This window comes from Hippocampus guttulatus, chromosome 12 (genome assembly GCF_054856545.1).
Source record: "Hippocampus guttulatus isolate MCC_2025c chromosome 12, RoL_Hgut_1.0, whole genome shotgun sequence".
Classification (NCBI taxonomy): domain Eukaryota; kingdom Metazoa; phylum Chordata; class Actinopteri; order Syngnathiformes; family Syngnathidae; genus Hippocampus; species Hippocampus guttulatus.
In genome coordinates this window covers 6,609,164-6,635,127 of record NC_141272.1, presented here as the reverse complement: position 1 = coordinate 6,635,127, position 25,964 = coordinate 6,609,164, and the positions used below count along the sequence as shown (strand labels likewise).

Genomic DNA, 25,964 nt, shown 5'->3' with positions numbered 1-25,964 from the left:
AGTTCTAGAAAATTGTTTTGCAATTTCTTTGATCAATCTGTTTATTTCCCACATGAGACTGTTAGAAGACAACAGCACTTGCTGTAACCCGTCTTGTCACTTTCTACCCCTGCTCCCACCATGTCAGACCCTGGCTACATCGCAGGGGAATATTTTGGAGAACCGGGACCTGATAGACAGTCTGAACCAGGCCAAAGCAAGCAGTGCCCTCATCCAGGAGTCGCTACTGGAATCACACCGTTTGCAAGCATCTCTGGACCAGGTAATCACGTGCAGTAAAGAATTACTGTCATGAGCATCGTAACATTCTTATCAGCACCACCATCAAGGACAAGCAGTTTAACCTGACATATCCTCCCCGGCTCAATGCTTAGCTGAAACCTTGCTCAAAAGCAGACCTTCAAGATTTTCAGGCACCTTCGGGCAACCACGTATGGTAGCGCAAATGTTGCTCTAAAATATCTCTGAGAAATGGGGCCAATTGTTTGCTCCCTGGACTCCTTTTCATGCATGCAATTTCTCTCTGATTATTAAACACTATTCATCTTTCCTCATTATGTCTTGCCTCTAGGCTACAGTGGGAATAGAGTTGCAATGTTTTTCTGTTCTTTGGGAGCATCTCTATCCTACCATCACCTGCACTTTTTCCCAAGTTGGATGTCGTGGGCTTGTGTCTCAGTCACACTCCAATCGCGTGATGGGTCGATATCGGAAATTCTCTATGATCGTTTTTGATGGAATGCGACAGATAAATTTTAAACTACATGTAGATTTTGAATCGTTTATAAACAGTGTAACACAAGTGGTACAGACACTATACAATATATATTGCTTTGAGAGCGTTCTTGCAGAAGTGTGGTCAATTCACTGCGCAATCACAATTAAATGCGCGCTAACTGTTGCTAGGGCATAGTATCGGTTGCTGTAGTCGTTTTTCCAAACTTAAGAGGATGAGTCAGCAAGATTAGACTGGTGTGGTAAGTGTTGAACAGATGATGAAATTAATATTCAGGCTTTTAATGAAAGTGCCTTGAGTGAAACCGTAAGGCAACTGTTTTACTTTTTAAGCTTCTTCAGCAAAAAAAATGTTTTCATTTGATTCGACTCTCATCCAGGAAGCAGTGTTCTACCAATGCTATTCATCTATCGAGCCTCAATTTTTCACATTCCTGTTCTTTCTTCCCCAGAAATTTCATGTCTTTTGCTGTCTTCCTTTGCCCACTCTCATTTCATTGACCATAACAAATACTTCTGGTTCTCATTGCTATGTGCCACTATAACTATACCATCCCTGCTTCAACATTCAGTTTTATCACAAATCTTCTGTGTTCATTTTTGTCATTCACACATTAGTTTGTTTGGATTTCAGGAACGGGATGCCTACTTGCCTCTCGCAGAGAGTGCCAGCAAGATGTATTTTGTCATCACAGACCTGTCAAAGATCGACAACATGTACCGCTTCAGTCTTGCTTCATTTCTACGCATCTTCCAAAGGGCTCTTCAGGCCAAGAAGGTGACCCACTTCTTCCCTTAGCATTTTAATACAAACATTTGGGTGGTTAATCACACACACACACACACACACACACACACACACACACACACACACACACACACACACACACACACACACACACACACACACACACACACACGTATGCACGCTGTTGTCATATTTGGGAATGAAATATGTTGACATTCATCACACACGTCTGCGGAGCTCAGAATCTATCTGCTTGCATCACATTACCACACATTTTTACTACACTCCCTGCGCCAGTACTGAGACATGGTTCCAGCAGGTGTAAAGTTTAGTCCACATTCAGCCAAATTCCCAAATGCACTAAACGAGGCTTGCACCGGCACAACAATGAAGATGTGCCACTTTTTATGCTGAAGCGCACCTGCGCTATGTACAAATATCCAGCACCTCGTCTTTTTAACGGCTCATCATGTATTTATGTATGTTGCAGGAAGTGGCGCACACTGAAGCAAGGATCACTGCTTTGGAAGCAAGCTTGAAGAATATGGTGTATGACTATGTCTGTCGCTCACTTTTCAAGGTAAAACAGCCCCACACACGCACACACATGCACGTAAACATTCAAGCAGCTCAGCTGCAGACCTGCAGATCATTGTGTGTCATTTTAATGTGTATTATTAATGGGGCTGCAGCATACGATTCTTTTAATGGTCAGTTAATCTCTTGATTATTTTGTTGATTATAGACGATTAGAAAAGTTTAAAATGTTGAGCCAAACTGATGTTTGTGGAATATCTGTTTTTTACTATAAACACGAAATGACAGATATATTGTTCGGAGAACGTGGTGCATACAAGCTTGACCTTGATGACAAAGTGCCGGTCTTACAAATAGAAGATGGCAGGTTTGAATGCTGGCTCTTTCAAAACACCCTAATTGTACACTTGAGCATAATTAGTGCACGAACGTGGGCGTTAATACGGTCATGTCCAAGCACCGTTTTCTTTACATTCAAGATAATTCCTTCACAAGCAACTGTCTTACTATCCAGTGTGGCATACAAAATCCTCTTCATTGTTTTGCGTTCTTCTTGTCACCTTCAGGCTGACCAGTTAATGTTTGCAATTCACTTTACCAAGGGCATATACCCTGAACTCTTCCAGGAAAATGTGAGTATGCTTATCATTGTATTTTATGAAGCATATATTTTCAATGAGTATACATGAGAGGTTCTGGCCTATTTGACTACACAACTTCTTCACTAAATGTCAACCGCAATAATAATTCCGCTATAGGAATGGGAGGTCTTCATCGGCTCCATTGTGGGGGAAATGTTCAAACAAGAGGTAAGATTTTTTTTTTTCACACAAAAGCCTTTTACCTTTAGAATCACCTTTCACTCCATCCCTCCTTCTCGCCCATGCCAGGAGTTCCCATCTTGGATTGACCAGGAGAGGCACAGATCAGTAGCAGTTTACAAGGTAAACAAATTTACTAGAGAAAATATAGGCAGCATTACAGTATTTTTCATATTTGTATGTGGCAAATCCATAATGCGGTACATATCTGCAAATAAGTGAGAGAGTACAGTAAACTTGCCGTGTTGTATTTCAAGTTCTGCAGAATTCTTTTTAGTCTCGCATTCAAACTTTTCTTTGGCCTTAGTGAACAACTGCTGTCTCTCTTTCTCAGGCTACATTCACAGCCCTCTATCAGTCCTTGTGTTTGAGTGACTCAGACCTTTGGCTGTCCTTCGCACGGAGCTCACACTGCGAACAAGAAATTCCATCCTCCATTGCCAAGAAAATTACTCCCTTCCAGCAGGTTAGATTTCCCTCAGATAAAATGTGAATCCATATTACTAATGAAAGAATTTACCTCTATTAGCTGGAGAAAGATGTCTCTACGCGTACCCGCATATTGCCTTCCGGTCCTTTATTGGGAGATATCCATCCATCCATCCATTTTCCGAACCGCTTGAATCCTCACTAGGGTCGCGGGGGGTGCTGGAGCCTATCCCAGCCGTCTTCGGGCAGTAGGCGGGGGACACCCTGAATCAGTTGCCAGCCAATCGCAGGGCACACAGAGACGAACAACCATCCACGCCCACACTCACACCTAGGGACAATTTAGAGCGTCCAATCAGCCTGCCATGCATGTTTTTGGAATGTGGGAGGAAACCGGAGCACCCGGAGAAAACCCACGCAGGCCCCGGGGAGAACATGCAAACTCCACACAGGGAGGCCGGAGCTGGAATCGAACCCGGTACCTCTGCACTGTGAAGCCGACGTGCTAACCACTGGACTACCGGGCCACCCCGGGCCCCGAATTTACCTCTATTAGCTGGAGAAAGATGTCTCTACGCATACCCGCATATTGCCTTCCGGTCCTTTATTGGGAGATATTTTGGATTTCATACTTTGAAAATATATAAAAATGCATCTATTTAATCGACATATCAATACGTCTGCACCACGATCTCGCTACATCGATAGGCACTGGACTAGTGCACATCAATGCCGGCCACACGTCAACAAAACATCATTTTTTAGTCATGTGTGCCTTGTGATTGACTAGCGATCAATCTAGGGTGTACCCTGCCTGCCACCCAAAGTCAGCTTGGACAGGCTCCAGGTCCTTTTATGACCCTAATGAGAACAAGCATAATATAAAATGAAAAATTAGTATGTGTTTGCTCACGCCGCATGGCAAACTAGTTCATGCAAACAGATGTGTCAATGAATGTACTGTCGTAATGCCGCAATCCGGTTTGCATTGCAAAGCGAACGACGGCGGAGCGAACTTTACTGCTCCGTTAACGTATTTGAAGCGTCAGAAACATAAATTATCACGGCATACAGAGTCATCTTGTCAGCAGTGCAATTTTGGAGCTTCTGAATGATTGGATGTTGACCTTGAGCCAGTCAAAGGAAAGTATCATGGCATATCACAAATGACAAACCCCCTTTCACCGCTGAGTAATTTTAGTACACTGTAACTGTAATTGGTTCTGGAGTCTGTCAGGGCAGTTTTCCAGGTGTGCAGTTCTAACTTTGAAAGACAGTGTTGTACAGGATGGGCAGAAACATTCAACGCTTGCCTTGTGCCGTGTGGTTAAATCGAACAAAACGTGGCTTTTTTATAGTTGCTGGTTTCCATCCGAATTATTGGAGCAGTCAGTTTTCCTTTAGGTCTTTTCATTTGCCTCTTCCACTAACACTTCCAATAGCATTACTTCAAACTTGATTTTTTTACTTGCAGCGTTCTGATGGTAAAAACCATGAAACCCATTTGAAGCACAAAAAACGCGACCCAAGTATGGCGACCTCTACCGCTTTAACCTTTTGCCAACAGCAAGTGCACTCTGTAAGAGTGAACGTGCAATTTAGCGCCTATCTTAATAAAGCAGTCCGCTCGTCTGAAAAAACACATTGTGGGGTATTAAGACTTTTTTTTTGTGATCTTTTAACAGGCTGACAGCCAAGCTCATCACTTTCCCCTTCTCTTCTCTTTATCTTCCCTCTAGCTGTTATTGGTTCAGGCAGTTAGACCAGATCGACTGCAGAGTGCCATGACAGCATTTGCCTCACAGGCATTGGGTAAGTGTTTTCATTTCAGACTGCTTTGTGGGTTCTGTAGTTTGGCTTTGTCATACCAGAGTCAGTATCATCACAAATCTGGCAAAGCCACACAAGAAAAGATCCCCCCCCCCAAAGGAATTGGGATTAGAAGACATGACAAAAAACAAACGGGCACCCGCGAGGATTGGTCTCATAGCCTTCGCGATAATGAAGTGGCGGGGATGAGTAACCACGACAGCATCATCAACAAGGAGTTTGTCAGTTAACTCTGTAGCATTCATGAATCCACGAAGTGCATTATTAATATCTGTATTCGCACAGTGGTAATATACAGAGTTCATGTATTGCTATTAATAAAACAAGTCCATGCCGCAGGAGAAAGGTGGATTGAAGAGAAATGACAAAGCCAGACAGAATTAGGCTAAAGTAGAGTAGAGTATAAGGTGCTTCCACGAGACATGTAGAAGTGCTTTAAATTTGGTGCTCCATCTGCGGAAACAAATCCTGACAAAAGGATGACTCGCTTCTCTTCATATTTGAGATCTTCCATTAGTCATTCACACCATATTTTAGGTGCTCATTTTTTTGTATCATTTGGATTTTTGTTCATCCTCACTTCTGTTTGAAAGCCAATGCCACACTATGGTCTCTCGTGAAAAAAAAAAAGCTTCATGTCATTTGTGAAAGTTCAACATGAGCAACCTTGCTGACATTTAAATTGATTTTAAGAGAGTCTGACAATGTCTACCTTGTTCTTCTGTAAAAACACAAACACAGCAATAAAATATACTTGTTATTGTGGTTGTACAAAAAAAGAAAATAATCCTAGGTGCATCTGGGGCAACACTTTTATTACGTACTGCTCAAGACCACGCTTCATCATATTCATGAGTAATACAGTGAAAATGAGTGGGATGATAACTTACTTTGCAAGGCAATTTATAAAGCGTGCGCCCCTAAATCTTCTACCTGTGCCCCCCCAAATTTCAGACTTGGAGCCACTGAGCTGCAGCCCAGGACAGTGTCAATCAAAATTGAGCGTTATCTACGGAAAGCAGAATGTATGACAGAGCCTTTTGTTTTGGGGCTTATTAAGTGTGCAATTGTACGTTGTTATGGCCTGTGAGAGTACAGTGCCCAAACTTGTTGAACAGCAAATGAGTCCACCATTGGAGTTGCAGTCAGTATTTACCCCCAAGATTAGTCTTCATTCAAGGGGGGCGGCAGATAACGCTGATAATAAAACAGGAGCAGTGTCGAGAAACAGTGATCGTATTTGTGTCTTTGGCAGTAAATCAGTATGCTAATGAAGCATGCTCTGTAATCCTTTTACAAATAATCTCACCAAATCCTTTCAGTCGAAAGCTAGCCACTGCTCGCACACAGTCATGCCTTACTTAACTCATACAGAAATCAATTTAAAGTCATCTTCTGAGCCTGAATTTTCATGTGACGAGACAACTATCATATACATTACAAAGCATCTATTCTATTCCACTTATATCACTTATAGTCTAAGGTGTACCTCACCTCTTGCCTGAAATCAGCTAGCTCCAGTACACCCGTGACCCTAATGTGGATAAGCAGTAAAAAGGGATGGGTGGATAGATATCAAGATGCATGGCAAAGCAACCCTCATGCTTTGAACGTCGGGGTGATATCTATGATAAGACACCACTACGTACACTTTTTTCAAACACTGCAGTATGTTTGAAACAATGAGTGTTCTTCAAGGTTCCTCCTTGCCTTGACGGCATGTTCCGAAACCCAAGAGGAGTGTTGACATCCAACGCCTGGGTGCTTGTTCGCAGTGAGAATACTGATTTCGTGCCGGTAACCTAGGTGGTGATATTTGTGTTTTTGCACACGCGTACTCTTTAAATGCCCCAATTCTAGACACACACCGCACGCCATGTTGGTAGATGATTTTTTTTCTTTATGTTGCCATGGTGAATCAGCTAGAGGTTGATCTCAGATGTTTTCTGCCAGGACCTTGAATGTCTGTGTGTGTTTGGAAGGGTGGAGCAGATTGCATTTGGCAGCAGCCACCAAAGGTATCCGCTAGCAGTTTCTAAGGCACTGTTTGATTCTGTGTGTGTGTGTGTGTGTGTGTGTGTGTGTGTGTGCGTGCGTGCGTGCGTGTGTGTGATTATGAGGGTATTTGGCTGAGATTTTGAAAAAGTTCCCTTATCACAGCGTGTGTGCCTCTATTATCTTATATCAGATTTTTCAATAAATTACAGCAGGATTATGCGCAGTGTGAAACAGTACACATTTGCACAGTGTGTATGTGTGTGTGTGTGTATTTTTTTGACTTATGATTTTTGGACATACTTTGGTTCCCTCTCAATGAATCCCATACCACAAAACAGTATGTGCATCACTTAAAAAAAAATTTATTTTTTGCTTTCATCGTGGCTCCAGGTATGAAGGAGCTCTCTCCTCCTCCGCTGAACCTGCGGCGTCTATATGCTGAGACATTAGAATGGGAACCAGTGCTGATCATCACTTCGGCGGGGGCCGACCCCTCCCAGGAGCTCGTAGAACTTGCCACAAACACTGTGGGTCGGGACCAGTATCATGAGGTAGACTAGATTAAAATTCTGACGTTGTTAATGTAAACAAACATGTTAATCATGACTTTTGCTGATAGCTGGAGTTTCAAAATTGTTTTTACTCCAATCTAAGATCTAATTGCAAGCAACTTTCCATATAAATGAGTTAATTTGTAGGACCTCAACTCAAGTTGGCTATTTACATATTTGATTGGATTCAAATTTGCAATGTACAGTAATCTAGTTTCACAACTGCATGCTTTCACCCAGTAAAGAGAAATACTGACTGGTGCAATCACATTATGTACTCACTAATCTCGAATGCCAAGACAGAATTGGATTTTACAACCCATTTCCTTTGTTTGGTGCCCTGGCTGAGTGTGGCTCTCTGTCTGACCAGATCTCAATGGGTCAGGGACAGGCTGACGTGGCCTTGGCCAAACTCAGAGAATGCTCCCGAAATGGAGAGTGGCTTTGCTTGAAAAACCTTCATCTTGTCACAGCATGGTTACCTCTCCTAGAAAAAGTAAGCACTCAGTTCTTATATTTTGACATTATATTCACTTGCTGTAGTTATGTAAGGCTTTTGTGTTCCAACATTAGGCTCCACTTTTTTTTTTAATCTCTACTCTTCTGGACAAATCCTTTCATTGGTGTAATATAGCTATATTAACTAGAAACAGTTATATAGTTTGGTTAAAATGGACCTTGGCCCAATATTTCTGCTTTATTTGATTGATATGATATCGAGGTAAACCTGTATGGTGCCAACGGACACTTACGCTTTTTGGATATGTTCAATTGTGCAAATTATGCCAGCCAAATGCACAGACTAGTTTTGGCAAGTGTGAACTGTTTCCTTGTTTTATATTTGTATTCATTTTAGTTGTTCTTTGTACCGAAGCAGCCAGTAAAAATAATAATGAAACAAAACACAACTCCAACGGGTGTTCAGTATGTGTAATTGAGCAGACAGATTTGATTGAGCCTATAACATTTTTTCGACACAAAAAAAAGATATCTTTGCAATTTTGCAGAATATACTTATCAGCAATGATTCTTCTCAATAATCATTAGCCTACAATCAATATTTTTATTTTTGTCACATTCCAAGTCTTACACTGGGTAACATCCAACCCAAAGTACTAAAATAACCCGTTACAAAAATTTGAATGATAGACAAAATATACATCGCTGGAAACCGATTCCTCTTGAAATATTTGTGGAATATGATCAATTGAATTATTTAATTTGAATACATAACCACCTGTATGATGTCAAATGCCACACTCTAAAATATTTTAAAATTCTTCCTCACAGATTGAATCCTCATTATAACATTTTCGTTTACGTGTTCCATGCATGCTCTGCTATGTTGTCAAACTCTGTCATCTGTTGTTGCGCCACATCTGTTTACCACTGTTTGTATGTTCCTTTTTTTTTTTTTTTTTGGAATGTTGGTTGGGCTATTCATTTATTTATGGAATTGTACCTGCCCTATGGTTATGTTTTGTAAGTGGCAGGTCAACACTCACTCAGAGGCATAGCAGTTGGGGCAGAAGTGTGTGTGTTTGTGTGTGTGTGCGTGCGCGCATGCGTGCAAACGTATGTTTGTGTATCCCTCAGTCCAGCAGTGGTGCTCACGGTATGCCACAAAGCTTTTTCTTGTATTTACTCCACTTTTGTTTTACATCCTGGACATCGTCTGAAGCTATTTTCCAACTGTAACACAGCCCGTGACCCTTAAATCTTCCCCCTGTTCCTCTTCGTTGCTCTCTTTCTTTGTTTTGCTCTTACCCATCAACTGATGAGGTCTTGGCAGTGAAGCTTGAAATGAAAAACTGCCATAAAAAAACTGAGGGAATGATGGGGTCAGTGTGTGAATGGAAGTTAAGATTAGAGAATGATGAATGAACAAAATGGTGGTTGTGAAAGGAGGAAAATGGACAAAGATGAACAGAGGCTCCAGAAGAACTAGCCAGGTACTAAGGCAAAAAGCAAAGTCCATCCTACCACTTAACTTTTGCTATTAATCCATGTACAGTCCCCTCTAAAAGTATTGAAACAAAATGGCGCTTTGTTTTTTTTGTTGTAGTTGCGGGTTGCAGGCTCGATGCAGTTATTGCAAATAAGGGTTATGCCACCAGATATTACATGTCTGTTCTAATACTTTTGCTCGCTTGAAATTTGGCTGCCTTGAAGCAAAAGGTGCCTCATGCTGAGTTGTTCAAGACATCTCGATGTAAATAACTCAACTTTTGTCTGATGTGCATGGACATCCTATAGTTATGGTCTGTCTGGTAGGCAGATGAGCTAACAACTTGACTCAAAGTGGAAACTAAAAAGCCACAGTTACAACCCGTAGTCGCCATGTTCAGACAGTTGCCATACCACATGACTGGATAGGGAATGCCGAGAGAACGAGAATCCGCGCAAGATTTCTAAATGTGTACCATCCTCATTTCATAGGAGCTAAATGTGCTTCGTCCCAAAGAAGGCTTCCGTCTCTGGTTGACATCAGATGTGCATCCCAGATTTCCTCCCATCCTGCTGCAATCCAGCCTCAAGATCACTTATGAGGTACACATTTGCACATTCTTCTCCTTATGCAGTGTTGAATACGACCGGTTTTACTTTTAGGCTTCATTGGCTGTTTAATCGGTCTACCTTTGTAGCTGGTTGATTCCTGGTGTAAATGAGGGGTTGTAATGTAGTATGAGTGGGGAAACAAGGTCACACGGTACATGCAGTCAAGGGGAAATCTGCTTTTGCAGCCATGCATGCGGCATAACCTGCTGCTCTGTTGTTGTCTTTCCATCTTTTTGTCTTTGCCGACAGACTAGCACAAGGAAACACATTTTAAATACCTCATCAACTCCAAAGCGCAAGTGTGTTTTTAATGTGAATAAATGTTTTGGGTCGGGTGCTTCAGCAAGATGCTCAGTTGTTTACAATAAGATTTAAGGTAATCAGCTTAATGAGTGCACGTGCACGAGCTTCCAGTTTATATATTTATTTATTTTTCACATTTTGATGTTTGATTTAGAACTCGTTCATGTTGTTCTCTTGAAAGTAGCACTACTAAAGATGCTTTCTCTGAATTGAGTTGTTGGCACATTTTTGACAGTTTGGAAGGATTGATGAATCTGTAACTTCCCAATGTTCCCACTAAGGTTGATCAACTGCACTCTTAACATTGCTTCTGTGTATGGAGTATTTTGGAAATGTAGATTATGGCCTGTGGGAGCCACTGTCATCATCTACTACCGTGCATTTCTCATTTGTACAATATTTCTTCTTTAGTCCTCTTCTTATTAATAGGACTTTATCTGACCGTAACCCTCTAAGTTGTTGTGAATTCTTTTACAAAGGATGTATCAAATAATCTCCTCTTTTGTTCTGAATTCCTTACCGATACCTGCATCCAGGATCCTCCTGGATTGAAGAGGAATTTATTGAGGACCTATGAATCCTGGACACCTGAACAGATCAGTAAAGGTCTCATCTCTTCTCGTGATAGTTTATAGTTTAAATCTGATTGGGTATTTTATAGTTACATTAAACTCAATAGCTTGTTAGTATGATGCTAATGCTCATTTTAACTGGTTTTGTTTAGGGGGGATATTGGCCCGGTCCCAGTCTCTCTTCTGTCTAGCCTGGTTCCATGCTGTCTGCCAAGAGAGACGTAACTACATACCTCAGGTCACACATACATACACGCATGCACACCTACACACTGGGGTTGTCACAATACCAGCATTTTGGTATCGGTATCGGTACCAACATTTTGAGGCTTTTTGATACTTTTTTTTTTCTTCGAACAATAACATATCAATCACTAAACACAATAAAATACCACCAAGACAAGCTTTTCTAATAAACACAATTTTAAAATGAAAAAAAAAAAAGCCATCAAAACACTGACATTTTCTTATTGCACTCAAAATACTTGAAGAAAACTGAAATAGAAGTAAATACGTACAGCATATATAAGTAGTGTGAATGAATAAAAAGTATTACATTTCGGCCTTTAGCCAGGCACGATTTTAAACACCGTTTACACGTTGGTGCATCAGTGGTCTCAAGCAGTTGGTTTGACCAAGAATTGCGGCGCAGTGCTGTTTGCTGCAGTCATTCTGCTCTCTCTCTCTCGCTCCCCCTCTCCCTTCTCCCTTTGCAGTGTCGACTCTCTCCAAGCTTTCCTTGCACCACGCATGTTGCTCTCATCCGCGCTGCTTGCTTGTTTTCTCTGGCTTGCTCCTCTTCAAAAATAAATAAAACTGTACTTACAATGTAGTGACGTTATGTGACAAGCGGCGGTGCTGCAAGTACTAGTACCATCCAAATGCAGTACAGTATAGTATTAAATACAGTAGTACCCCTCTACCAAACTAGAACTAGTATACCGTGCAACATACACACACACACACACACACACACGGCAGAGAAGGTAATGTAAAACCAATGTGGTAGAAATACTGCACAAAAGTTACATATATGGAAGATTTCAACCGACTGTGCCATCTCATTAGGGACATAATATAAAGAGAGGAATTACATCAGGAAGTGCCAAACATGGATCAGAATCAGAATCAGAATCATCTTTATTGGCCAAGTATGTAGAACACACAAGGAATTTGTCTCTGGTATAACACGTTGCATTAGTATCACCGTATTGTTTTGTGTTTTTTGTTATTGTAAAGTGTCCTTGGGTGTCTTGAAAGGCGCTTATAAATAAAATTTATTATTATTATTATTATTATTATCATAAACAACAAATCATTGAACCATTTTAGAGTAACCAGTAGCAGTATTTGTAGTACAAGAAGAGTGACTACGTCAGTGACTGTTTAAGGAGTTAATGGCTAGAGGGAAGAAGCTGTTTAAGTGTCTACTGGATTTGGTGCGCATGGATCTGTAGCGTCTGCCTGAGGGGAGTAGCTGGAAAAGGTGGTGGGCAGGGTGCGGGGGATCCAGGAGGATTTTCCGTGCCCTTGTCTTGATTCTTGCAGTGTGCAAGTCCTCAAGAGTGGGTAGGGCGGTGCCAATGATTTTTTCCGCCGTCCTAACTGTCCGTTGAAGTCGGATTTTGTCCTTTTTTGTGGCGGCCCCAAACCAAACCGTGATGGAAGAACACAGGATTGATTCGATGACTGCCGTGTAGAACTGTCGTAGCACCTCCTGTGGCAGGCCATGCTTCCTCAGCAGCCTCAGGAAGTACATCCTCTGCCGGGCCCTTTTCAGGATGGAGATGGTGTTGACTTCCCACTTCATGTCCTGGGAGACTGTGATTCCCAGGAACTTGAAGGTCTCGACGGTTGACACAGGGCAGTTGGATAGTGTGAGGGGCAACTGTGGAGAAGAATGTTTGAACAGGGGATGAACAGTCCCCTGCAGCATCAACAGGAAGTCTACCATTTTGGATCCCAGTAAAGAGCTATATTTGAACAACTGTAATTTATTTTACTCGGCTAGCCATTATTATAGAGAGCACATGCATGCGTGTGTGTACGTGCGCGTGTCCCTACGCACTTGTGTAGAAGTGTGTGTTTTTGTGCATTTATATGGCCGCTGCCTGTGAGACTGTTTTCCCTATACTGAGTATTCAGGTATCGCCTTGACCTTCTATGTGCTGAGTCACTGTTGAGAATGTGTAGGGGGGAAAGAATATGATGACTAACTTCTGATGTTAAGTGAAGTTTAGTTGCAAGGTAATTTAATAAAGCATAGTCTGTTTTCTACCACCTATCCAGTTTAAGGTGATGGATCAGCTGGAGCTTATCCAAGCTGACTTTGGGTGAGACGATACACCGTAGACTTGCCAGTCAATCACAGGGCAGGGCGCATATAAACGTTCACCCTCTCATTCACACTTACGGACAATTTGGAATCCTTACCGGTAATTAACTTAGCATGGATGTTTTTAGAATGTGGGCGGAAGCCAAAGTACCCATCGATAGAGAGGGGCTATATGTTTTGTACGTATTTTATTTCCAAACAACGACTTTGTCTTTGTCTTGATTGGTCTGAGTTGGACCAGCCTGGAAAACCCTTATTTATATTTAACTTTCTCTTTTTTTTTAGGGATGGACTAAGTTCTACGAGTTTTCCTTATCAGACCTGCGGGCTGGCTTTGAAGTCATCGACAGACTTTTTGAAAGTAGGATGCCCTCTTATATCTGCTCTCTGATCGAACAAGCGTCACCGCTTCCATTTCACATTTGTCCTTGCTTACCATAACCGCAGTGTGCTGGTCAATGCTTGTACTCTTACATTCTATGTGCACTTCAGGGGCTTTTATGCCTTCTCTGATATCTTTTAGGCGGTAAACCTTTTCAGTGGGAGTTTGTCCATGGCCTGTTGGAGAGTGCCATCTACGGCGGACGCATCGACAACCCGTCTGACCTCCGCATCTTGCGCTCTTACCTGGAGCAGTTCTTCTCTGCACGAGTCTTCTCCTCCCTCTCAGCCGGACAGGGAAAGAGCAAAGGAGCGCGCTTTCTTCCATCACAGATTAGCCTTCCAAGCTCCTGCTCCATCTCGGTAGGTTTACAAGCACAACTTTTCATTGAAACAATTGCTAGGATGGAGGTCTTCTTATGCAACATCCCCTTAAGCAGCCCCAAATTAAATCATGCGAAAGACAAATATAAAAAGGAACAATTCCGTCATTTGCTTCTGGAAGGAAATGCCACAATTTAGTGTATCTGTATCTTAAATGAAATCTGCTGCATTGGCCAAGTAAGAAGTATTAAAAGAAAAAAAAATACAGATTGCTGCTAGAGGCCACCCAAGCTTATCACTGACTCACACTTCTTGGTGCCTTTGAAAGTGTGTTTTGTTTTTGCCACTTAAATGTTGGCTAGGCATATGGTTGGAAAAGGAAGTCAATATGGAAATCTGTGCTGTGAACGGACAATTTGCAAAGAAAGTAACAACTAAAGTAGGAGTGAAGCTTTAATGCTGTGTGTGTGTTTTGTTTTAGTTTTTTTTTTTTTTTTACATATTGTCAGTGGACCTTTTGCCAAGTTAGCTCAACAACACTTGCATTCAAGGAAACATTTCATTCCCATCTTGCTTTGTTAAAAATGATAAATTCTTGCACGATGTGGCCAAACTAATTATGCAAGCCTTGTACATAATTCTGAGTAGACTTGGAATTATGAAACCAACACTTATAATCAAGGATGATTTCATTGAAGTTTTATGTTCTCCCACGTGACAAAACGAGTTCTTCCTTAATGTCTTTTTGTATTGTGTGTGCATCTGTACGATTACTGTTGTCATCTTATAAACACAAATGTGTGCGTATGCTCTCAGGACTACCGTGGGGTCGTGGAGAATCTCCCAGAGGACGACAAGCCTGCATTCTTTGGTCTGCCTGCTAACATAGAAAGAGCCTCGCAGAGAATTATCAGCTCCCAGGTGCATAACAAACGCCCACATGGCCACACAGACATTCTTGCCTGATTGCTAAATCAAGCCCACATGTTAACAATATGCTCACTTATGCACACTTATTCCCTCGTTTCTTCCGTATGACACCGTGCTACCATTTTGTCACATACGTTGTCAATGAAAATCACATGAAATTCAGTTTGAGATTTTATTAAGGTTGGAATCACAACTTACAAGCAATTTTATCCGTGCAATGTTACCTTCTTCTCCCAACGTATTACGTTCGCATTATATATTCTAATTGCACAAATTGCAACAGATGGACATGTAATGAATTAATTATGACGAGGCAAGAGCAAGACTGGGTTGCTCATTCACGCAGTGATCATACCAGCACATCACCATTCCATATCCACCATGTAAGCGCTTGTCTGCAAATTTTGAATGTATATATAAAGGTCGCTGGTCAGCCAACATGTTATTCGTCAATCACTAATTTGTCGCCATGATTGTCTCTGTGAACATTTTGCACAATATCAAAGTGAATCGAGAAGTACTGTCATTTAAATTCATACACTGACAGGGCAGCTAATTTTGGAACACCTGCGTATTCTAATATTCCGGATCCAAGACACAAGTTTGAGCCCCAACAACCTCCGAGACCCCTCTTGGAATGATGCATTGCAGTAATGCAGTAAAACAACAACAAAGCATCCAGCAGTCTCAAAACAGTCCTATCAAGCAGCCATCTGTGATATTGATCGTACGATGCGATGAAAGCCCCCTTGCACAGACACGAAACATGTAAAGGAATAATTCAATCATTCAAAATGTGAGTTGCGTCTGCATCAATCAATCTCATGTCATGTCACTGTGTTGTGTCGTATCTGTAACCATCATTTAAAATAAAAAAAAGTCTCCACCGTCACTGGAATGCGTCTGTGACACATGGAACAGCTATCTTTGCTTTACAAAAAAATAGTGCAGAAAAATTGTCTGTGAGTAAGTGAACGCTATCTCTTCCACGCCAGTGCGAATGTGAATTACAAATTTGTTTGCATATGTTGGTACACTCAATGGCTTAGTGAATTCGCTGTTAACACAAAACCAACATGAACGTATTTATTGAACGGCAGTGTATGTGGAGCCAGGCCAAGGCAGCGGGGCCATGTTTGTCCTTGCCGCGCCACAAACTTGCTCCAAAGCTGGCCGTTGTCCATGTTTCATCCGTAGAAAGCCTTGACAGAGCGTGAGAAAGGTGTGGGATCCCATCAGGATGTGACAGGCCAGAAGGCAAACTGCAGGTCGAAACGGAGTATACCATTTAGCCAGCCTGTCTCCCCAGAGCTCTTTATAGATCCCGTGATAGATGATGAGAAAAGGTGGATATAGGGGAGGCAAATGGCCAAAACCTTACATTGCACTCTGCTGCCCTGGCCACCAGTAACATAGTATCGGAGCACCGGCAAGAATATCAGGGACTGATGATGATGGTAACGGTTAGTTTCCCAATAATGGCACCAAAGTTTTGAGAGGAATTTCAGTGATTAGGTTATCATGTGAGGAAATGTTTTTAACTCTTCATGGCAGGAAGGAGATTCAACAATTTGGGAACAAATAAAGGATGCAGTGTAAACACGCGTGCGTGCATACGCATTCAGTATGAAACACACACAGAGACACACTTAATCACCCGAGCAAAGAAGATAAAGCAGCTGGTTGAGTTTGCCTGGGACTAATGGAAGCCATTCATCACCAACACTCCTCACGTACACCTTCACATTAACACACGTCTTGATTCTTTGTGGAGCACAATACCGTGGTCTTGGCCAAAAGCTAAGCACATTTGATGGGCTGCGGAAGGATCTCTCAAGACTTGCGTTTGAAATTTGGCCACTTTTTTTCCCCCTCCTCTAAAACTGAAATCGTGCTGCATATATATTTTTTTCCAGTCATTTGTCTTCACCAAACCAAAACAACAAAAACCAAAAAGGTTCATGAGAAACTAACATCACACTCCCCCCCCCCCCCCCTCCCCAATTCAATTCATTTGTAAGCTATTTATTTTTAAGAGGATTCTTGATTTGAAATCACCTTGGAGTGTTTTGGGATTTCAATTGTTGGTATATTTATGGTTTAGCTATCGATGTAGACCAGACATGTCCAGCTCCGGGCCTGGAGGGCCACTGTCCTGCCTGTTTTCAAGCTCTCCCGGCTGCAACACACCTGATTCAGATGATCAGCTCATCAGCCAGCTGTGAAGCAGCATGTGAACGTTGTTGATTATTGGAATCAGGTGTGTTGCTCTTGGGAGAGCTGGAAAACAGGCAGGACAGCAGCCCTTGAGGACCGACTTTGGACACCCCTGATGTAGAAAATTCTGAGCATTTTGGGTCGAGGGGGAGCGTCACTCATATGAGGAGCTTTGCAAACAACGAGCATAAATATGTCACAACAACCTTGAATGTATTGTTTCGTTGGTTCGCAGGTGATTTCCCAACTTCGTGTCATGAGCTGCTCAGTTGCAACAGGGTCAAAATTCGACAGGGAGCTGTGGTCTCATGGACTGTCACCTATCCTCAACTTGTGGAAGAAACTCAACAAGGTTAATTGCTGCACTATTTATTTGTTCATTTTCTTGAAAAGTGCAGCGTGCTGCCGAATGCAATCGCAGTCTTGGATGATAGCCTTCAATGATTTTAGAAATCCAAGAGATTGGACACGCTTCCCCATGCTCTTGAATGACAATGATGATACAAATAGTTGACAAAAATCTCAAATAAACTGCTCCTGTGAAGACGGACAGCATGATGGAGCATTCGGTTAGCACTTCTGTCTCACAGTTGAATTGGACTCTCGAGCCGAACCGCTTTATGTGGAGTATGCATGTTCTGCCTGTACTTGCATGGGTGTCTTAACTGATTCGTTCGAGACAGGCTCAGTTCAATGACTAGTGATTTATCGAAAAAAATACACTCAAACAACCTACACTGTGTTCCATACTGCTGTTGTTTTGATCCCAGTTAGGATACAGCGCATGTGTCTACTCTTCTGTCCCTCAAATTGATGAAAATGATGCATCAGATCACAATAGCTGACCGTCGATGCAAATGACATGGGATCAATTGCCACCCAATGCTCCATTCGTAATGCCTGCCCAGGCCGTTGCCTGTTTTCTTTATATTCAGTCTTGTTTTTGAACAAATAACAAAACAGCTGCTACTTTTGCCATTGTATTTCAATGCAACATATTTCTGTCTGGCTATCGTCGACATTGCAGGGTTCTGCGCTGATCCAGCAAAAGGTCACACCGCCGACAGATCAACACGGGTCCCCAGTACTGTCATTCGTTGTTCTGGAACAGTTTAATGCCGTTCGCTTGGTTCAGGTGTGTAAGAGAACCAACATTACGAGAGATGCTGCAGTCAAATAACATCTATCTTGCATTTCATGCGTAATATACGATACGATATTTGTACCAAATGCAAACAAGATATCACCGTCATACAGTGCATAGACTGACATCAGTTTAATTACATTAATTTAAAAAAAAAAAAGATATGTGCCCTTAACTATAATTGTTGTTGCAGAGTATCCACCAGTCCCTCGCTGCCTTGAGCAAGGTGATTAGAGGGACTGAGCTTCTAACTCCCAAGGTCCAAAAACTGGCAACCGCTTTGCTCAATCAGGAGGTAAGTGGAACTCGTTTATGGGTTTATTGTTTATTGGATCCCCGTTTGCTCTTGCGAGACAGAAAAGCGAATCTTCCTGGGGTCCATAAAAGTGAAAAAGACAACAATTCAAAATATATAAAAAATAAATAAAGATACTGGTATAGTATTTCAAGGAAAACAAATACATTTTGAAAAACTACCAAAGAAATAAAAACCCAAATGCGTTCAATGTCACATGTTCAGCGCACAATCATTTTCCCGACAATTCAATGGCCAGATATGCCGATACTTTTACTTTTATTCTGTCTGATGTACGAATAAGACATCGATAGGCCCTTTGTTTAGCAGAGCTTGCCTCTGAGTATTTAACATGCGAGCATGGCTGCAGGAAGAACAGACTTAACAGTTTGGTCTTTTAAGCACTTGATGTTATGACTTCTTTATTCATTATTTGATGTGGTTTTTGTGATTGAGCTGCTGTTTCTCTCCCACATGTCAAACGAAGGCACTTAACACCTCAAGAATCCACACACCATATTGCTAAAGAAGATTTCATTTTGTTTTTTTTGAGTTCAAATGAGGGAATTTCGTAAAGGAAGACAATTCCGACTGAGATCAAATACAAACACCTTCCCTCAAGCCCATTAAAGGTCGGCTTCTTACGCACACCCGTCCCTCTAATCCTCCATTTTCCATTTTGCTCCCCTTCCCCATCACAGTATACACGTGCTGGAAAGTGCACATGCCACAATGTAATGACGTTTTAAAACTCTTTCACTTTTTATGTAAAACACAGCCGAGGGACTACAGTAATTTAAGCAACTTTTTGGTCTTCTTTCCCCTGAGGGCTGACTTTAATGCAGCTCAATGAATTTGATTTTATGCTGCGCCCTTTGGTTCTCTGCATTGACAGCAAAAGTGAGAGCGAGAGAGATGTGCATCCACTCAATCGCGCATCAGTTGAAGCTTGTACAGTACCTTTCTGACTGACTCATATTTGAGAAGGGCATCCAAAGGCTGCTGATTGGTTGAGAAATGTTTGAATAAATTGCTTGTTTGTTTTTTGCTCTCTTTCTTAGTGTCCTCTGCAATGGCAAAATATGTGGGAGGGACCTGAAGAGCCAATGCAATATCTGGGCGCTATAGTAGTGCGTGCGCTTGCCTTACAGGTAATATAGGGGAGTCCATTAACTCATTCAGTACCAGCCAATCTAGACCAAGTCTGAAAAGACGTTTGAAAACGTCTTTGGGAGTGAATGAGTTAAGATTTGTCTCATCAGTAGAGCTTACCATCCATCCATCCATCTATCATGCATATACAGTATAATCATCACCCTTATCAACTACAAAATCGATCTGAATCAATACAGCAGGGGTGTCAAACTCATTTTAGCTCAAGGACCACATGGAGGAAAATCTATTCCGAAGTGGGTCAAACCATTCAATCATGATATATAACTTAAAAACATTCAGTGTGGCCCGATGGTCCCGTGGTTTGTGCGTCGACCTCACAGTGCAGAGGTACATGGATCGATTCCGGCTCCGGCCTCCCTGTGTGGAATTTGCCTGCGTGGGTTTTCTCCGGGTACTCCGGTTTCCTTCCACATTCCAAAAACACGCATGGCAGGCTGGCAACCGATTCCGGGTGTCCCCTGCCTCCTGCCCAAAAGACAGCTGGGATAGGCTGCAGCTCCCCCCCCCGCGACCCTTGCGATGATCAAACCGGCACAGGTGTCAAAGTCCGGTCCTCGAGGGCCGGTGTCCTGCATGTTTTCCATCCCTCCCTGCTGCAACACACCTGATCCAAATGTTCAGCTCATCAGCAACCTCTATCGGAGCCTGATAGGGATCCTGATCATTGGAATCAGGTGTGTTGCAGCAGGGAGGGATGGAAAACATGCAGGACATCGGCCCTCGAGGACCGGACTTCGACACCTGTGAATTCTAGCGGATCGAACGATGGATGGCTGGACATTCAGTGTCAATATTTTGTAGATTTTCGCTATTTGCGGACCAGCGTTGTTTATCTTCCCTGCGAAAAGCAGGGGTCACTGTAAATTACTGTTTAAAAAAAAACAAAAAACCTTTTTGGCCCCCTGTATCCCTATTGCATTTTTCCAAATTAATGTCAGTTTTTTTTTTTATTATGTATTCAATTTGACTAAAACAATTACACTGCATCCATTTTCCATAGATGTTTTCATATATAAATTGTTTGAAATTTAGAGAAGTATCTGCACTATGTTGGTGCCAGGAAGTAAAGGCTTTGGCTCTGTCTACTCTTGACTGTGTCTCCTACTTTAATATGTTCTGGCAGCTGAGAGTAGACAAACACACACACACACACACACACACACCCTTGCGTGTGTTCAGAAATATTCATGTCCATGAGAATCCGATGCATTTCATTGTCCGCGTGAGGCTGAACCTTCTGTCTACGTCTGTCGGTCTGCTATCTCGTCTGCCTGCACGCCCAGCTGTGTGCGTGCGTGCGCGGCATCATTGTTTCTTTCTATCTGCTAACCTCCGTGCACTCCGTCTGTCTCTAAATATCTGTTTGTGCTCCTCTTCAAGGCAGCCTGCTCAACTAATGTAATAAAGGTGAATCAGGCAGGCCGTAGCTTGAACGCTACACACTGCCTTGCTGAGTATTTGGTAGCATGCATACATCTGCATCTGTGTTGATGTGGTGACTGTAGGAGCTTGCATTCGTGTATAGAAGAAGAAGGAAACCTTTTATTTGTCTTACAATGGAGAAATTCGCAATTTATAGCAGCAAAAATTATGAAAAAGAGAAAGTAGAAAACAATACATTTGCATGCACAAAAACATTTTTAAAATAGTTAAAAAAAGGGAAATATATATACAGCATAAGCATATATGCATATACTCAAAAGTGAGCCGTCTTTGAGACCAACCCTTTTTGATTCTGTGCTGAAAATGACCCTTCCACAATAAAAAAGCACTCAAATCAAATATTTGCTGATTCATCTCATGTCATGCCGCTGACCTCCCAAATCTTTTTTCTTACTGGCATTAAAAAAAAAAAAAGACAGAAGTCGAAGAGGTTAAAACTGCAATCGAAAGGTCCTCTTCCAAACATGAAAGCATGCGACAGCAGACATCTCCAGGCGTATCTTTTGAGTTTTCTCCAAAGAAATAAACATCAGCATACTGACGAGATAGATGCAACATTTTCTTATCTTTGAGAGCCTCAGCCGCAAGCAGGTATCTCCTCGAGGCACGGACTAAAAGAGGGGTGAGAGCCCGCTCATCTTACGGCTTTAACGCTGACAATATTACCCCTCTTGTTTTGCAAAATAGGTCACAGACAAGATCTTACAGCATATCTACAAGGGCACAACAATAAACAAACACCATTCAAACCAAACCAAACTGTGAGTGAACTGATGCTCGTTTAGGATGCACAAATGACCAATCTTATAGAACAATTTTTTTTCCACACTTCAAACTATGGTATATACTGTATATGTGAGGTTTCCTATTCTGTATCCCAAAATATTGTCTGCTATCGAAAAAAGAACATTCCTTGATCAATATTTGAGCTAAGAGTGTATATTACCTGGACCCTTGACGTAATCGTGATGCGTTCCTTGCTTAATTTGCATTTGTTGTGTCTTCGTTCCAATTTTTACAGGGCTGGGTGGAACGTGCTGGCAAACAAACTCTTCTGTCGGACACCTTGGATCTGTCCGAGCTCTTCCACCCCGATACCTTCCTCAATGCTCTGAGGCAGGAGACTGCCAGGTAGGATTTGTTTGACCGGGTTCTACGAAGAGTCTGATAGATAACATCTTTTTTTTTGTGGGTTTTAGATCTTTAGGTTGTTCAATGGACAGTTTGGTGTTTGCGTCGTCATGGAGGAGTCCCATTGTTGGAGCCAAACTTCAAGTTCAGGTAGCGTGAAAGCTGCGACAGACACACACATACACTTGGTCAATGCTGTTCACTGATATCAATCATTTACTCTGGTCCATAGTCGGATACGAGTCACTTTGCCCTTTTTTCCTGATCTTGATTTATGTCTGTTGACAAGTTAAGTTGTTCGGATAACGCAGCCGCGGTGGCTCGGTGCAATGTGACTCCTTTTACAAATGACTAAATGGCACCCTGTTACCTCGAACCACATTAGACATTCCATTGGGTTGGACCATTGTCGAAAAAGGTCTATTATCTTGGTGCTTTCGGCATCTTCTATGACTAGTTTTAAGTGTACAGCAGGAGGAGGGAGGAATGTGGGCTTGTAATGCGAATCTGCGGCTGGACGCAGGGAAGGAAGACGCTCCAAAATCTGACAGCTGAAGATAGTGAGGGAATAATTGTTGTGAAGTGATGTGCTCATTTTATTGACACACACACACGCACGCACGCACACACACACACGCGGTTGCAGTGCAGCTTTGTCTGGCTCTGTCTGCCTTGCCCAGATTATGGTGATTTAGTAGTTGTCTTTGTATGCCTGGCTTAATGCCAGAGTTCCTTTTTGTTGTTTGAGCTGGAAAATGTCTGAGTCACCGGAGTGAATGCACTGACAAACATGAACTGCGAGCATGACATGCAAGTTCACGTGCTTGTGTCTTTGTGTTCTCTTCCCCAATTGGCTCTCAGATCGGCTTGCCTCTGCATTCTCTTTGCATCTTTCTTCAGGGACTGTTTCTGTCCTTGCGATCATGCCATTTGGCTTTTTTTTTTTGTTTCCTTTCCTACGCCTGTGTGTAATTATCGCCTTGCTTCCTTTTCCTTTCTTTGTCTTTTCTTCGGCATTCTTTGATGCAAGTGAGAAAGTGTGATGCTAAAACACAAAACATATTTCCATGAAACATTATTAGGTTCCCGCGAGTCCTTGAACAGCAATGAATCCATGGAGCTAAAAACAACGCCTAAATAGACATTACAATGTTTTGAATCAATCTTTCAAAACTCCCAAAAAAAAAACAACACATGATAATCGGATTTAAGAACTGGAGATAGTCCCAAATCTCAAAATAATTGAACATTCATAATAATTTACCGAATTTTACCGGAACCAACAAAACAGTGATGTTGGTTTAAGTGACACTCTTGAGAGCAGATTCATGTCATTTATGTCTCGTAGCAACCAAGGATGCGCCATAACGATCGGACAGATAACTATTGGACCGATGCTGGGAAAAAAATGACGTCACATTCATCGGTCTGATATCAACAAACAGGACTGATAACAAGAGGCGTCTCAAATACACCGGCATTCGTCTAGTTACGGCCACACTGTTAAAAGCGTCACGCGCTCAGCTTCTTCTACATGACATGGTGCGACCGGCACTTTTTTTTAAAAAAAACCTTACTAAAACTGTAATACATTTTTTTGATTTGAAGACTCGGACCCCTTATAGTAATTACAGCTGTTGCTGCTGTAATATCAGCTACATTAAGTGTGTATGTCAAAAATAATAAACAGAGACAGGTCACGTTCTAAGATGCCGTTGTTTGCTTTCTTTCACGCCTCACTTCTGTCTGCTCTTTTTTTTTTTTGAGGTGGGAGGTCTCCAGCTGGAGGGTTGTAGTTTCGATGGTGTCCATCTTTGTGAAAACCAGCATGACTCTCCCAGTGTGTCAGCAGTGCCACTCTGCTACATGGCCTGGGTTCCTCAGGTATGGGTTCCAAAGTACTTGACAGCGGTTCCATTGATTAGATGAGATATTAGAAATACTACTATGTGTTTGAGGAACAAAAAATATTTTTGTGGAGTAGACGGACATCTAATTGATAGGTTTTTTTTTCAAAACACACATTTCCAATTAATGAAGTAATCTCTGTCAAATATAGTCAAAACAGCGTATAAAATGGTGTATCGAAATACCGTCCTATTACATTTTTGCTCGGATCACACCAAAAATTTGAATTGGGATGGAACGTAAACTCCCTCTGCCTACTTTGATCAGGATTGTAGCTCTTCCACTCAGGGATTTGGCAGGTGACAAATGTTTGTCTAAATCTCGGAGGAGGTCTCTGCTCTCTCACTGCTTTTGTTTCGAGGTGGGAACGATTGTCAGTCGTGATCTGTTTTATGCTCACTCGTAGAATTCTTCCGCTGACCACGCTGCTTCTGAGGAGAGCATCTGGTTGCCTCTGTATTGCGGCTCCGAGAGGGTGAAGGTGGTCACGCACATCAGTGTGCCCTGCAGAAGCAACCCTAACCAGTGGATACAGACTGGTGCCGCCCTCTTCCTTAAACAACGATGATAGGACATCATGAGCAGATTTTGTTGCATGTATTTTCTAGTTATATTTATTGTATTAAAAAAATAAAGCTTTAATGCCATCCAGCGAGGTGGTTGTTGTCAACTGTGTTGTGGCTTTTTGTGCATTGTAGGGGCCATTTTTGCAAAAATGTTGACATGAGCAGATCCATCCACCCATTTTCTATACTATCATGCAATGCAAAGTTCTTAGAGTCGAATTATTTTAAAAGACAACATTATTGTTTCCACTTAAACACTTCATACGGTTCTCAGTGAATGCAAAGATGTTTCGTTTGAGCATGCGCAACCATCAAAACGATTGCCGACCACAGCACATTTATGCTTATCATGATGCTCCAGGAAAGTGTTAGTTACTATGCCACTCATGCCTCACTACATCCATATGTCAAAACACACCTTTGGTTAGATCTATGCGTGTTTGTGTGCCAAGCTGACCAACTGTCCTATCACGGCTCAGCAGCAAACAATGCACATCACGTTTCCCTGCGCTCACTCTGCTGCACTCACTTCTGCTGAAACAAGCATTCCAGGCCTGAAATGCTTCACTGTTCACAAAGTAAAGGCTGATGTGCTATCTGCAACACACACGCACAAGGTGGCTGACTAGTTAGTCCCTAACCTAGTGTGACTGGCCCTGAGCTGAGGTTGAGCAGAGTCATTCAAGCCACAGGGCTACAAAAGCGTGTGTGTGTGTGTGTGTGTGTGTGTGTGTGTGTGTGTGTGTGTGTGTGTGTGTGTGTGTGTGTGTGTGTGTGTGTGTGTGTGTGTGTGTGTGTGTGTATAGACATGGTGTCGGCTACATAGTCATGAGCATCACATTTTGATGACTGGCCTAAACTCCAGTCAAACATGAATCTCCGGCATGTGAGGCAGCTCCACTAACTGTTGCTCACCACTATTTCTATTCTATTTTGGTAATTAAATAAACATGTTCAAATAGTATTGAATGTTATCCAAGCAGATTTTCTAGAGCATAGGTGTCAAACTCAGGTCCTGGAGGGCCGCTGTC

At 42.1% G+C, this 25,964-nt stretch overlaps 1 protein-coding gene across 3 annotated transcripts in view; it reads left to right on the top strand.

Annotated features, from left to right (window-relative positions):
- dync2h1 (dynein cytoplasmic 2 heavy chain 1) overlaps positions 1–25,037 on the top strand; it is a 62,810-nt gene extending 37,773 nt beyond the window's left edge. For 2 of the 3 annotated variants that reach the window (XM_086125237.1, XM_086125236.1), the window contains 24 exons: positions 128–262; positions 1,370–1,513; positions 1,974–2,063; positions 2,587–2,652; positions 2,779–2,829; positions 2,911–2,964; positions 3,176–3,307; positions 5,010–5,082; positions 7,489–7,649; positions 8,020–8,145; positions 10,089–10,199; positions 11,048–11,117; positions 11,236–11,321; positions 13,704–13,779; positions 13,942–14,162; positions 14,940–15,044; positions 17,506–17,622; positions 18,298–18,405; positions 18,608–18,709; positions 19,771–19,860; positions 22,350–22,459; positions 22,528–22,609; positions 24,227–24,343; positions 24,774–25,037. In XM_086125237.1, the coding sequence (XP_085981363.1) occupies positions 128–262; positions 1,370–1,513; positions 1,974–2,063; positions 2,587–2,652; positions 2,779–2,829; positions 2,911–2,964; positions 3,176–3,307; positions 5,010–5,082; positions 7,489–7,649; positions 8,020–8,145; positions 10,089–10,199; positions 11,048–11,117; positions 11,236–11,321; positions 13,704–13,779; positions 13,942–14,162; positions 14,940–15,044; positions 17,506–17,622; positions 18,298–18,405; positions 18,608–18,709; positions 19,771–19,860; positions 22,350–22,459; positions 22,528–22,609; positions 24,227–24,343; positions 24,774–24,935 (2,589 nt within the window). In that variant the 3' untranslated portion in view covers positions 24,936–25,037. Of the gene's footprint in view, positions 1–127; positions 263–1,369; positions 1,514–1,973; positions 2,064–2,586; positions 2,653–2,778; positions 2,830–2,910; positions 2,965–3,175; positions 3,308–5,009; positions 5,083–7,488; positions 7,650–8,019; positions 8,146–10,088; positions 10,200–11,047; positions 11,118–11,235; positions 11,322–13,703; positions 13,780–13,941; positions 14,163–14,939; positions 15,045–17,505; positions 17,623–18,297; positions 18,406–18,607; positions 18,710–19,770; positions 19,861–22,349; positions 22,460–22,527; positions 22,610–24,226; positions 24,344–24,773 lie in introns of those variants that run through there. The other variant, XR_015102434.1, reaches the window with a different exon arrangement.
- The last annotated feature ends 927 nt before the right edge of the window (positions 25,038–25,964 follow it).